The sequence below is a fragment of the Pleurodeles waltl genome, chromosome 4_1, assembly GCF_031143425.1.
Source record: "Pleurodeles waltl isolate 20211129_DDA chromosome 4_1, aPleWal1.hap1.20221129, whole genome shotgun sequence".
Classification (NCBI taxonomy): Eukaryota; Metazoa; Chordata; class Amphibia; order Caudata; family Salamandridae; genus Pleurodeles; species Pleurodeles waltl.
In genome coordinates, this window is record NC_090442.1 from 329,136,310 (window position 1) to 329,151,288 (window position 14,979).

Here is a 14,979-nt window from a genome sequence, read left to right on the forward strand (position 1 = left end):
CATAAGCACTGGAGTTCTGGTCAGTCAAGCATACTGACAACACACATAGGCCACAAACTATGAGCACTGGGGTCCTGGCTAGCAGGATCCCAGTGAGACAGTCAAAACACACTGACAAACACTGACAAACAGGCCAAAAATGGGGGTAATCATGCTAGAAAGAGGCTACTTTCTCACAGTCACTTGTAAGTTACCAAGATCCAGGACATACAAAGCTCCATAGCACAACCAGATGATAAAACTGGGGCATTTGAGATAGTTAGTTTCCTTTCCATGAGACTATATCAGGATTGAGGGATGCAAATGCCTGCTCCACAGGCTCTTAGCGAAGTTCAGGTGGTACTCCTCCCCATCACTTTCACCTCAGACACAGACTGCAACAAACATTATGTAAAATGGGGACCTATTCTGTGGGAGAGAAGCTGAGTGATCCATGAGGCTGTCTGGCCATGACATCCTGGAGACCGTAAGTCTGAGTGGCCCTCTACAGAAAACCTCTGCTGAGTAGGTCATGGTGATAGGGCACCTGCAAGACAATGCAGACAAAAATGCATAGGAGGCTCATTTACCAGGTTTCCCATGTCACGCACTACATGGAATCTGTAGGATGCTTGACAGGGATATTCATAGAACTGAGCCATCAGAGATGAGAGGGTCTAGTGAGAAGATCCATGTAGGCTACATTTAGTTGTGGGCTTTACATGGTCTTCTTTCTTTTCGGACAGTGGGTAAGATAGTGCTGTAGTAGAGAAATCTCTGGAAGCTGGCATAGTCAGATAGGGGGTGAAAGACATCCAATGCACTGATCTGGAGCATTCCTCATTATCACCGTAATGCCCTTCAATACACCTATCCTATGCTCTTTGACATTCCTTTGACCGTGGAGAAACATGAAGGCTACTGTAGTAATCCAAAACCAATCATACTACTTTCAGAGTGCCTAAAATGCTGATACTTTTTCCAGTTTTATCAGCCAATGGCCATGGTAACCTAGGACAATGAGACATCTTTAGCCACCCTGCATGCACAGTCTCATCCCTTCTCTGGTGGTAGCACCTTTAAGGGTTAAGGAGAAAGTCATTCATCCAGGGCACTGTGCTGGGCTGTGAAATGATAATTATAGCACAGTAGTATGGCACTGTAGGTGACCTATAAAGCATTACTTTGACCAGGGTACCATTCTACCAGTTCTTGACTTCACCTTACACAAGTCACTGGAAAATGCTCTGAAGGACAGGTGGTCCCTCAGTACTGATCTGCTGTCAGCTACTGCCATGTTCCAGGGAGTGAAAGTGTCCAGATAATGATCCAACTCAAAAAGGCTTGGAGCACCAACTGAGAATCACTACGGTACTCCTCATATGAACAGAATTATGAGTTCTACACAAAGTGTTAAGCTTCCTAAACAATATGGGTCAATAATAGTTTATCATGTACTTCTCCAGTGATATGAGAGCCCTGTTTTCCTTTTTTCTCATTAAAAGACATTAATCACTATTGAGACTCTCAGGCCTGAGCGCATTAATCACATTGGTCACCCTAGTCTTACCACCATTAACCAATTTTAAGCCACTGGAATATATGGATTTCCAGCCTCTCCAGTATGTTCAATACACCCAACGTAACTTCTCTGATGTTGATGTTATAATGAAACATCCTAACTCCCACTCTACCCTCTCCCCGTGCGTCAATTCCAATGACCCATGCAGCACTACTAACAGTCGATCAACAACAACTTAATGGGCAATGCAGATTTCTGGAAAAGTCACAAAAACTAAAAATACATTTGTGCAGTTACTGGAAGTTAAAGAAACATTCATCTCAACGCTCCACCGTCTGTGTGATATATCTGTCACTGTTTTGATTCCTCTTAGTTTTACCTATGCAATCTTGTGTTGCTGAGAGCTGGAATGTTTTAATATAGATTAAATCATGTTTTAAATCCCCTTCTTGGTGTGGTAAAAATAACTATGAGTGAAATAGATTTGGAGTCTTAATTCTCCAACAATGGCAACCTGTTCGAAATGCAGATACAAACTCTGGATCCCGTTATCTTGCTTCTAATCACCAAATTCCTATTCTAATGATAAGGTATGGAAAATGCGTTAACCTTCAGAAGAATACTTGCCCTTAAGATAATTTTTCCTTTAATCTAGTCCTGACTCACAACCCAGCATGAGATAGAGACAGACCTACCTCATTCAGTACATGACCCCTCTCTTTAGGTAGAAAATGGGCGATCCCTTTTTAGTAATGGGATGCTGCTGCAGAATGTGTGTGACCTTGCTGAATTTGGAAGGACTTTTGATGGTGCATTGTCTCCTTGCCGGTGGCCAGTGCTCAACTGTCTTAACTATTGCTTGTTGTAAAGAAATGGCTCCCTGTTGCAGTTACCCCCCACTTTTTGCCTGATACTGATGCTGACTTGACTGAGAAGTGTGCTGGGACCCTGCTAACCAGGCCCCAGCACCAGTGTTCTTTCACCTAAAAATGTACCATTGTTTCCACAATTGGCACAACCCTGACACCTAGGTAAGTCCCTTGTAACTGGTACCCCTGGTACCAAGGGCCCTGATGCCAGGGAAGGTCTCTAAGGGCTGCAGCATGTCTTATGCCACCCTAGGGACCCCTCACTCAGCACAGACACACTGCTTGCCAGCTTGTGTGTGCTGATGGGGAGAAAATGACTAAGTCGACATGGCACTCCCCTCAGGGTGCCATGCCAACCTCCCACTGCCTGTGGCATAGGTAAGTCACCCCTCTAGTAGGCCTTACAGCCCTAAGGCAGGGTGCACTATACCACAGGTGAGGGCATATGTACATGAGCACTATGCCCCTACAGTGTCTAAGCAAAACCTTGGACATTGTAAGTGCAGGGTAGCCATAAGAGTATATGGTCTGGGAGTCTGTCAAAAACTAACTCCACAGCTCCATAATGGCTACACTGAATACTGGGAAGTTTAGTATCAAACTTCTCAGAATAATAAACCCACACTGATGCCAGTGTTGGATTTATTAAAAAATGCACACAGAGGGCACCTTAGGGATACCCCCTGTATTTTACCCAATTGTTCAGTGCAGGACTGACTGGTCTGTGCCAGCCTGCTGCTGAGAGACGAGTGTCTGACCTCATGCAGTGAGAGCCTTTGTGCTCTCTGAGGACAGAAACAAAGCCTGCTCTGGGTGGAGGTGCTTCACACCTCCCCCCTGCAGGAACTGTAACACCTAGCAGTGAGCTTCAAAGGCTCAAGCTTCGTGTTACAATGCCCCAGGGCACTCCAGCTAGTGGAGATGCCCGCCCCCTGGACCCAGCCCCCACTTTTGGCGGCAAGTCCAGGAGAAATAATGAGAATAACAAGGAGGAGTCAGTGGCCAGTCAGGACAGCCCCTAAGGTGTCCTGAGCTGAGGTGACTCTGACTTTTAGAAATCCTCCATCTTGTAGAAGGAGGATTCCCCCAATAGGGATAGGAATGTGACCCCCTCCCCTTGGGAGGAGGCACAAAGAGGGTGTACCCACCCTCAGGGCTAGTAGCCATTGGCTACTAACCCCCCAGACCTAAACACGCCCTTAAATTTAGTATTTAAGGGCTTCCCTGAACCTAAGAATTTAGATTCCTGCAACTACAAGAAGAAGGACTGCCGAGCTGACAAACCCCTGCAGAGGAAGAACAGAAGACACCAACTGCCTTGGCCCCAGACTTACCGGCCTGTCTCCTGCCTTCCAAAGAAACCTGCTCCAGCGACGCTTTCCAAGGGACCAGCGACCTCTGAATCCTCTGAGGACTGCCCTGCTTCGAAAAAGACAAGAAACTCCCGAGGACAGCGGCACTGCTCCAAAAGAACTGCAACTTTGTTACAAGGAGCAGATTTAAAGACCCCTGCAACTCCCCGCAAGAAGCGTGAGACTTGCAACACTGCACCCGGCGACCCCGACTCGACTGGTGGAGAACAACCAACTCAGGGAGGACCCTCCGGCGACTCTACGACTGTGAGTAACCAAAGTTGTCCCCCCTGAGCCCCCACAGCGACGCCTGCAGAGGGTATCCCCAGGTTCCCCCTGACCGCGACTGTCTGAACTCCATTTCCCGACGGCTGGGAAAAACCCTGCACCTGCAGCCCCCAGCCCCTAAAGAAACGGAACTTCTGTGCAGGAGTGACCCCCAGGAGGCCCTCTCCCTTGTCCAGGTGGCGGCTACCCCGAGGAGCCCCCCCCTTGCCTGCCTGCATCGCTGAAGAGACCCCTTGGTCTCCCATTGAAAACTAAAGGAAACCCGACGCTTGTTTGCACACTGCACCCGGCCGCCCCCGCGCTGCTGAGGGTGTACTTTCTGTGTGGACTTGTGTCCCCCCCGGTGCCCTACAAAACCCCCCTGGTCTGCCCTCCGAAGACGCGGGTACTTACCTGCTGGCAGACTGGAACCGGGGCACCCCCTTCTCTCCATTGAAGCCTATGTGTTTTGGGCACCTCTTTGACCTTTTGCACCTGACCGGCCCTGAGCTGCTGGTGTGATAACTTTGGGGTTGCTCTGAACCCCCAACGGTGGTCTACCTTGGACCAAAAACTAAAACCTGTAAGTGACTTACTTACCTGTTGAAACTAACAATAACTTACCTCCCCCAGGAACTGTGAAAATTGCACTGTGTCCACTTTTAAAACAGCTATTTGTGTTTTATATAAAAAGTATACATGCTAATGAAATGATTCAAAGTTCCTAGAGTACTTACCTGCAATACCTTTCAAATGAGATATTACATGTAAAATTTGAACCTGTGGTTCTTAAAATAAACTAAGAAAATATATTTTTCTATAACAAAACCTATTGGCTGGATTTGTCTCTGAGTGTGTGTTCCTCATTTATTGCCTGTGTGTATGTACAACAAATGCTTAACACTACTCCTTGGATAAGCCTACTGCTCGACCACACTACCACAAAATAGAGCATTAGTATTATCTCTTTTTGCCACTATCTTACCTCTAAGGGGAACCCTTGGACTCTGTGCATACTATTCCTTACTTTGAAATAGTGCATACAGAGCCAACTTCCTACACTTGTTTTGTCACAACTCCCTCTTTCTTGCAAACCATCCTAAGATGTGTCCTTTTTCCAAACTTGTTGGGAAACCTGTGTGCATTCCTTCCATCCCAAGATCTTATGAAGCCAGCAAATTTACAGCCAGGTTGGTGACTGTAGTTAAAGTGTGATGGAAAACCAGGAAATAGTTGCTTGTCAAGAGAAGCTGATTCACAATAACCTGATGGCCTGTATCCTACTAATCAGTAGTAATTAGTCAATGCATAATTTAAAAATAACTCTAAATGTTTGCTCCTTCAGTTCAATTTGCATTGATATCCCTGGTGTGATTTTGTTTGCCACAAGTCTCACCTTTTTTCTCCCTGCATAGCGGTCCCATCTAAGAACAAGCGAAGTTCAAAGTATTCTGAAAGATACATTGTGATGCTTTTCTTTCTGCCGTTTTGGTAATCACCTAAAAATACAAACAGGAGTGGTACCTATGTTAAAAGCAATTGCTTTAAAATGACATATAAAAAGATGGTATGTTAGTTGTTCAAGTGAAGAAGATAATACCTGGTGCCAAACCATTCACAATGGACAATACACATCCTACTGATTGAACACAAAACAGTGAAACACATTCACATCTTCATTTCAAGCAGAGGCTAATGGTGCCCGGTCAGTAGGGGTAATTTCTACAGTTTAGGAAATAGTAGCATATTTAAGTACCTTTAAAATATTACTGTATCATAGATAGCTCATATCAAAAGATGGAAGAGCAGGAAGTTAAATAAGTGATTTAACTACAGTTAATCAGGGATCCTGCATCCCAGGAAAAAAACTGGGAAGAGTGTTTGAGTGACAGCGGGAGCATCCCCTTACCACTGGAAGAATATGGATGGGTAAACGAGCACTAAATACTGTCTTCAAGCATAAACCATTTTCATTGCAATAACTGCAATCTATCTAAAGTACCATGGTATTTTGAGGTGCACTGGGCCCACAAGTATTTGTGGGTCATGAGAACTAAAAGTAAAATTAATTGTACAGACAAGTTCAAGAGGACTGACAGATTATCCCCTGATCGGAGGGAGAAAGTGTCATGATCACAGAAAGGTCTGATTCTGCTCCCAAAAATGAAAGGACAATGTGTGCCTTAGCCCACTGGCTTGGCTTTCAAATAGTTTGTTTATTAAGGTTATAAAAGCAATATTTTAAAAGAACACAAATTACAACAATTTCAAGTTGGATGGAGCAGTATCCCTGGTGGGATGGCGTTTTGCTTGATTATAACTTGCCAGGTGTTCCTGCATCCAGGTTTCCCTAAGTGCAATAAATCCAAATCCAGGTTTACTGGCTGGAAAATCTAGCCAGGCAAATCACTTGAGGCTCAGGCCGCAATCAAAGCCCAGACTCACAACACTGAAAAATCATGGCTTGCACTCTAGGCATAGGAACCTTCCAGTACACAGTCATCCTGCCAAACCTGTAGGGTTTATAAGAAACACTTTGTTTGTGATTATTACGACTAGACTATCAAATAAGGTAATTCTGGATGTATACTGCAGGCCAGTGTTCTTTCAAAGAGACCTACATGAGGACCCTATCAAATGTTCACAGTTAAGTACTGTAAATATGGTATTCACTCGCACTACTCAGCCCTGGGACTTTGCAGCTCTGAATCTCAACAGCTCAATGTCATATTGTGAAGGTAAATATGGGTAAGTACTAATTTACAATTTCTAACTCCACATCTATGTACCTGTAGATATACACAGATTCAAGATCTGTAGATGTAGAACTAAACATATAAATTAGTCCATGCCTGCATATGGTTACCTTCATGATAATGTGGTAGTCGATGTTCAAGATTCGATAGTTTGGCAGCATAATATTTAAAATTCGAAATTATGGTCGAATACGTTTGCTAAATGCATATTGCTAGCTTCGTGTAGATATCTTCATTCTCTGAAATGGTCATTAGGTCATTCACAAAACACATTATTCCATTCTATTTTTCACTTGTTAGAACATTTATTTGTCCATGTACATACCTTGGAAAAGACAAGCAAGTCAAATAGAATTGCGCTGTTCTCACTTGTTATCTGTTATTTTCTGAAAACTATTTTGTCATAAGCTTCATTTACTATTCTAAAGCTGAACTGTATGATTTAAGGTTCGGGATTGCCCTGGACGCCTCTTCTGAACCAAACTTGTCCCTTGCAGTTCTTCTGACACAGACTGTATTTACATGGGCCCAATAGAGTAGCAAGGACAAAATGTACGAAGCATTTTTTATGTTGCAAATCGACCAGTTCGAAATGTGGTTGCAAAACATTCACACTTTACCGCCAGCTCAAATTTGGTTGTAACTTATTTGCAAATGGGAAGGGGTATGCAAGGGACCCCTTCCCCTTTGAGAATGTTTTTATACAATTTTTCAAGAGCAGGCAGTGGTCCATTGTAACACTGCCTACTCTTAAAAAATGAAATTAAAATCTTTATTTTTTTAACGCAATTGTTTAAGAAAAATGGGTTGCATTTCAAAGAAAAAGATTGCTTATTGAAAAGGAGTCACCGACATGGTGGTCTGCTGACCCCAGCAGGCCACCATCACTGTGATTTTAGTGATTCCCAATGGGTCGCAAAGCAAGACTTACCTCATTAATATTCATGAGATAGGTCTATTTGTGATTCACTGAGAATCGCAAAATGTGTCAAAGACACATTTGTACATTGGTGTTTGGAATTACCAAGTAGCAAATCATTAATATTTGCTGTTTGATTACCTTTGTACACGTGGCCACAAATCTCTTGTGTAATATTGGTCATTTAATAGTCTATATATTTAGTCACCCACTCAAGCACTCGGTTTGAAAGTTCTTTGGAACTCCCTTGCTCATTTTGGCTAGAAGTTTAATAGTATATTTACCAGCAGATTATAAATATGAACAATCCACTTTAGGGTATTTGTTCCTTTTTGCAAATTTTCTATTATCGCATAGTTGCATCTTCCTGTTTTAACTTACCTTTCTCCTTCTTTCCTCTTCCCTAGTTAGAAAGCTGAGCTGGAATAGCAATTGCATTAGATAACACCTGAAATATACGTCAATCCTAGCAAAGCGCAGAGCAAATTCCCCTTCACTTCCTTGGCAGCTACACGCCAGCTAATCTTTTGGTATCATACACCTTTTGTACTTTAAGACTCATTCGTTTAAAGATGTAATCCCCTTCCTGGAGGTTAGATGAGTAATGTCATCATTTACTAAAGATTGCACCCCACCAGTGTCGTGCCACACAAATCAGCATGGCACACGCTGGTCTTTAAAACAGTCAGCGAACTGATAATTTCCAACCTTTATGCAATAAACAAAGAATCCTACAATTTATTCTTAATAAGTGTGAGAGATTAAAATTTCCAGAGGTACTTCAATGTGCAAAATGTTCTCATGTAAATTCTCCACTATGTGAAATTCTATCATTCAGAATAATGCATTTTTTCCAAACGTTTTACTCGTGTTCTAAACAATCTCTCCCCGTGTCCACTTTAAATAAACAGACGAGTACACGTGTTTTTGTAAAGTGCAAGTACGGCATCTTGGTACTGAGTTAAAATGTTTATTGTTACCCAACTCAATGGTACTAATTTTATAAATAAAGAGGAAGTGGTGCATTCCTTAGATTTCCCACCCTGGAAATTTTCAGCTAATTAAATTAGTATATTTGTTTGTATCCAGGTTGGAAACCTATCTGCCAGAAATGTTCAAACCCCCTCAAACTTCTAGCATTGGGGTGCACAACTAAACTAGTTCTAGGGGTGATGGAGGATGTGGTAAGGTCCCAGCGAGCCGCTCCCTTGTCGGTTCGGCCCTGCTGATCGCCAAGAGAGATATTGCCACCGCCTGGAGTTTGCCCTCCGGTCCATCCTTTCAAAAATGGAGAAGGGGAGAGGATTGGTGCGTAAAACCAGGAGAGACTGGTGTTTAAGTCAAGGGGTTGTCTCCGGAAACATGAGAAGATATGAGGTAGATGGCTGGGGTTGTTGTCGTAGGTCAGAGTGGGAGCCAGGTCCCTTAACGCTGAGTGTGGCAATGGAAATACGCATGCCTCTTGAAATGCTATACTGTCAAATGTCAACTATACTTGAAGTTGAAACTTGCTGTACTGTCCGTGCCAATTGTTTGGTGATTTGCATTTTAAAAACAATAAAATTTGTTTATATAAAAAAAAGTGCCTAATTTTAGCCAGTGGTTGCTGGTGTGGGCCATTGGGGACTGGCACTTGTTTTTCTAAATCAGACATTTACAAGAGCCAGAGAGGTAAAACACACAAATAAGAAAGATGGAAAAACTGACGCAAAGTGAGAAGGTGGGGACCTGCAACCGTGAGAGAAACAGAAACAGAAAGAGAAAGAGAAATGTTTGGTAGTGAATTAAAGAGGCAGGTAATGGGCATGCCAACATTTAATCACACCAGCTAAGGGCTTCCGAGCAGGGCTTTGGGCTCGGGCACTCATTCTTTTACAAATTAAGCACCGAGTACATACTAATACTACACCTACTGACAACTTACCCAAGAGTGAGAAACTCCGCTTCTGACAATCCCCAGCAAGCATGTAACTGCAGTCTCCTGGAAAGTCATAAAACGTGCCGTCAAATGTTCTTATGTGATCATCTCCAAAAAGACTGCATCGAGCTGTCATCGTTGACTCGGCTTTCCCTTCCACATTCCTGTTTTTTGATGATCCTAGAAATGTAGAAAAACACTTTAGCATACTCCTTCAAGATTTCATCCAGCAGCATGACAGCTACTGTCAACATTGAGAGAAATACATGTACACCTTTTTTGTATCATTTTGCCGTAATACAGTCAATCACACATAACAAGAAATAGAACTAAGAGATTAACAACAAAATTTAACAACTTTCCCTGACTAAATAACAATTAAAAGAAGTGTATGTTTTATGATTTCAATTAAGCCGGATTCAGTGCTTTGGGAAACAAAGAAGTGATTAAAAAAAGCACCCATCCTGTAATTAATCAAAGTTCTTGTCCATCTAACCTGCACAGAATTATGCACCCATTAGAAATAATAGGCATATTCCTATCAATAAACATGCCATGTTCATAAAAAATCCCCTCGGTAATTGACCAATTCTGCCTACTTAAAAAACAGATTTTCCCATTCCCGCGTGCCTTTTTTTACAGATCAGAACTCCCCCACTGCAAGTAAGTGCACTTTAGACAGAGGGTAGTCCAATGTAAATGGTACATATAAACATATGGGATTTGTCATAAATTGGCACCCAGCTCTGGTTTATACATTGAGATATGCAAAGGCTTCAGGTATAGCTCTATGGATAACAGAAGAGTGTGGAACGGTGGCGTCTGACTGAGACATGACGCATAAGAGGAAGAAAATGCTTTGCATCCTACTGACTCCCAGTGTCCCCTCCAATGGCTCTAATGGCCTACATTCTCCTCAAGAAAGACAATTTAAAAAAATCTCACACCTCCTTGCCCTTAAACGAACCTCCTTGTTGTTACCTTTCATTTATTTGAGGATCAGTTGTTTCCCATCTCCCCTGCCAGTGCCACAGCAGCACTCTCCACTTTACTCCGCTTCTACCCTTGTCCCCATTCTTGAAGAGCATCCTCCAAGCTTCAAAGGATCTGAAGCCATTCATTAAGGGCCCAATTCACAAACTGCATTTTGTAATATGTTACTTACTTACTAAAAGATGCACTTCACAAACTTACAAGTCTTTTCTATGGGGATATCTCCACACATGTAAATTTACTATTTAGTAGTAAATGTTGGGGGGCAAGGGGAGTGGTGGGAAAATGTGAACTATCTACTATAAAATGTGAGTAGTTTAGGGGAAGGTAAGGAGGGGTTTAGTGAGAGACCACCTACTGCAAACACCAATCATCATAATAGCAAGCAAATTGCTTTAAAAAAACTACACTTTTAAAGTAACTAAGGCCCAAAGGGTGACAAAACAGTAGTAAATGTACTCCATCCCAGCCTTGGAGTAGATCAAGACATGCACTAGTACTGACACACTCCCAAAGAAAATAAATAGGGCTCCTGGTTTTATAGTATTTATTTTTAAACATTTCCATCTGTATTTATCCATGTTTATTTTTTGGCCATATTATTGGTATTTATCCATATTTATTTTGTATTTTGAGAATAAATTGAGTTGTAAAATTATATATTTCCACATTTATTTAAGTCTTACAGGTCCACTCATATGTGGATGCTTGTCGCGTTTTAGCATATTAAGCAACCACTTATAATAAAACACAACACCCACAGGTGCATATTAGAGCTATACTACAAATATATGTTAACATATGCCTGTATTTAACCCCTTGGGTGCCGGCGTCGGCCGCACTACCTCCCTGGTGCGGGTCACGACCAGTGGCCGACACCAGGGAGGGGGATTAATAAATCCTTGGGTGCATCACACCCGAGGATTTTTTATTTTTTTTTGTCCCCGGGAGATACAGAAGCTTTTCCGTGTCTCCTCCTGCCCCCCACCCGACCCTTTGTGACGTCAGCGCGCCGCAAGGTGCGCTGACGTCACCATGTTGATTTCCACATCGGAGCAGGGAGTGGCATTTTGGCCCCCAAGGAAACCATACAACTACTAAAAAAAATATAGATCTATATATATATATATATATATATATAGATCTATATCTATCTACATATATATATATATATAGATCTATCTATAGATATCTATGTAGATGGATATATCTATATAGAGATAGATCTATATATATATATATATATATATATATATATATATATATATATCACTTTTGTCAATACATGTGTGGTTTCCCTGGGGGCTGCGATCGGCCCCCAGGAAAACCAGACCCACATATAAAAGTGATCTATATATATATATATATATATATATATATATATATATATATATTTGCCACCAGTTATCTTGCAGTTGCAGCTTGCGTCTTCAAAGCAATGCACATACTTCAACTGACGCATTTCACCTTTAACTTTTAGGCAGCAATAAAAATGTCAAGTAAGTATTGTGATTATGTTTCTGCTACAAAAGGATCAGACTTTTGTCTAGTGGCACTTTTAGTGCCATAAAGAAGCGCAGAAGGTTTATATGCCTACTGCAAAGAGCAAATCTGTATTTTATGTCAATAGCTGAGTACATTAGTAAAGTCACCCATTACCTGCGGTATAATAGAAATGAAATGCATGTGCGGGGTGGGGGGCGGCTATGGAGAGATGAAGGGCACCTTTGCTGGGTGGTAATGAGGGAATCCGAGGAGGAGGGAGTAGGAGCACCAATAATGATTGTTGGACTGGGCGCAGGAGGTGCTAAAGACTGTGACGAATGGTATGTGACAAGGTGTTTTTTTAGTGTCTTGAAAGAACGTGCTGATTGAGGAAAGAAGCGCAGGTAAGGTGGCCTCTACTGTTGCACGTATCTCACACACACCATCGATTTTGTGACTGTCTACGTAGGCTAGTGTTTTAGAGCAACAGTTTAGCCAATAGCAGAGATTGCATCTTGATGGATGACTGCTGCCGTCCCTCGGGTTATAGAGGACAGCTCTGACATAGGATCAGAGACTGAGACATCAGATACTGAGACAGCATCTGAGGGATAGGACAATGGCGCAGACTCTGGGAGTGATTTTTCAGTCAGAGGAGTCCCATTCGATAACTCCTCTTCCAGTAAATTATGAGGGAGGTGATGAGGACAGTCCTGCTGTCCCTTCGCAAGCACAATCTGTGCAACTGGGTAATAGTGGGTTAGCCCAATCCAGAGAGCAGGTGAATGCGGCGGCAAGCAGAGAGAGAGAGTGCTCTCTTGGGAGCTCCCCAATTTAGTTCAGCCCCAAATTCCACCACCCAAATCGTATTGTGGAGACATCAAAATTATCTATCACAAAACAAACTGGTTTTGTAAGGCAGGCACCTGTGTTTTTGGTCCTGGGTTCGGCGGTCATATAGAGAACATACTAAACCCAAACATTTCTGGAAACTAGACATTCGGGGGAGTCCACAGAGGTGTGACTTGTGTGGATTCTCCAAAGTTTTCTTACCCAGAATACCCTGCAAAGCTGAAATGTTGAATAAAAACTCTATTTTTCTCGCATTTCTGTCACACAAACTACAGGAATATGCTGGGATCCACAAAATTCCTACCACCCAGTGATTCCTCACCTGTCCTGATAAAAACACTACCCCACTTGCGTGCCTATACCTAGTGCCTGCGTCAGGAATGGATCACCCCAGGGTCAACAGGTGCCTCATGTAAGGACCAACATTGACCGTTGTGTGATCTATTCCTGTCCCGGGCACCAGGCCTACCCACACAAGTGAGGTACCATTTTTATTGGGAGACTTGGGGGAGCACTGGGTGGAGGAAAATTTGTGGCTCTTCTCAGATTCCAGAACTTTCTGTCACCAAAATGTGAGGAAAAGTTGTTTTTTTAGCCACATTTTGAGGTTTGCAAAGGATTCTGGGTAACAGAACCTGGTCAGAGCCCCACAAGTCACCCCATCTTGGATTCCCCTAGGTGTCTAGTTTTAAAAAATGGACAGGTTTGGTAGGTTTCCCTGGGTGCCGGCTGAGCTAGAGGCCAAAATCTACAGGTAGGCACTTTGCAAAAAACACCTCTGTTTTCTGTCAAAAAATTTGATGTGTCCACGTTGTGTTTTGGGGCATTTCCTGTAGCGGGCGCTAGGCCTACCCACACAAGTGAGGTATCAATTTTATCGGGAGACTTGGGGGACCGCTGGGTGGAAGGAAATTTGTGGCTCCTCTCAGATTCCAGAACTTTCTGTCACCGAAATGTGAGGAAAATGTGTTTTTTTAGCCAAAGTTTGAGGTTTGCAAAGGATTCTGGGTAACAGAACCTGGTCAGAGCCCCACAAGTCACCCCATCTTGGATTCCCCTCGGTCTCTAGTTTTCAAAGATGCACAGGTTTGGTAGCTTTCCATAGGTGCCGGCTGAGCTAGAGGCCAAAATCTACAGGAAGGCACTTTGCAAAAAACACCTCTGTTTTCTGTCAAAAAATGGGATGTGTCCACGTTGTGTTTTGGGGCATTTCCTGTCGCGGGCGCTAGGCCTACCCACACAAGTGAGGTATCAATTTTATCGGGAGACTTGGGGGACCTCTGGGTGGAAGGAAATTTGTGGCTCCTCTCAGATTCCAGAACTTTCTGTCACCGAAATGTGAGGAAAATGTGTTTTTTTTAGCCAAAGATTGAGGTTTGCAAAGGATTCTGGGTAACAGAACATGGTCAGAGCCCACAGGTCACCCCATCTTGGATTTCCCTAGGTGTCTAGTTTTCAAAAATGCCAAGTTTTGCTAGGTTTCCCTAGGTGCCGGCTGAGCTAGAGGCCAAAATCCACAGCTAGGCACTTTGCAAAAAACAGGTCTGTTTTCTTTGGGAAAATGTGATGTGCCCACGTTGTGTTTTGGGGCATAACCTGTCGCAGGCACTAGGCCTACCCACACAAGTGAGGTACCATTTTTATCGGGAGATTTGGGGGAATGCTGAGTGGAAGGAAATTTGTGGCTCCTCTCAGATTCCAGAACTTTCTGTCACCGAAATGTGAGGAAAAAGTGTTTTTTTGGCCAAATATTGAGGTTTGCAAAGGATTCTGGGTAACAGAACCTGGTGAGAGCCCCACAAGTCACCCCATCCTGGATTCCCCTAGGTGTCTATGTTTAAAAAAATGCACAGGTTTGGTAGGCTTCCCTAGGTGCCGGCTGAGCTAGAGGCCTACAGCTAGGCACTTTGCAAAAAACACGTCAGATTTCAATGTAAAAATGTGATGTGTCCATGTTGCGTTTCCTGTCGCGAGCATTAGGCCTACCCACGCAAGTGAGGTACCATTCTTATCAGGAGGCTTGGGGGAACACAGAATAGCAAAACAAGTGTTATTGCCCCTTGTCTT

The 14,979-nt window shown here is 43.1% G+C and overlaps 1 protein-coding gene across 1 annotated transcript in view; it reads right to left on the minus strand.

Moving 5' to 3' along the window:
* The window catches only part of VWF (von Willebrand factor), a 1,017,342-nt gene that overhangs the window by 969,855 nt on the left and 32,508 nt on the right, over nt 1–14,979 (minus strand). Inside the window, exons 3-4 of the mRNA XM_069228440.1 lie at nt 9,589–9,762; nt 5,386–5,488 (exon numbers count right to left, since the gene is read on the minus strand). Coding sequence (XP_069084541.1) covers nt 5,386–5,488; nt 9,589–9,762 — 277 coding nt within the window. The remainder of the gene's footprint in view (nt 1–5,385; nt 5,489–9,588; nt 9,763–14,979) is intronic.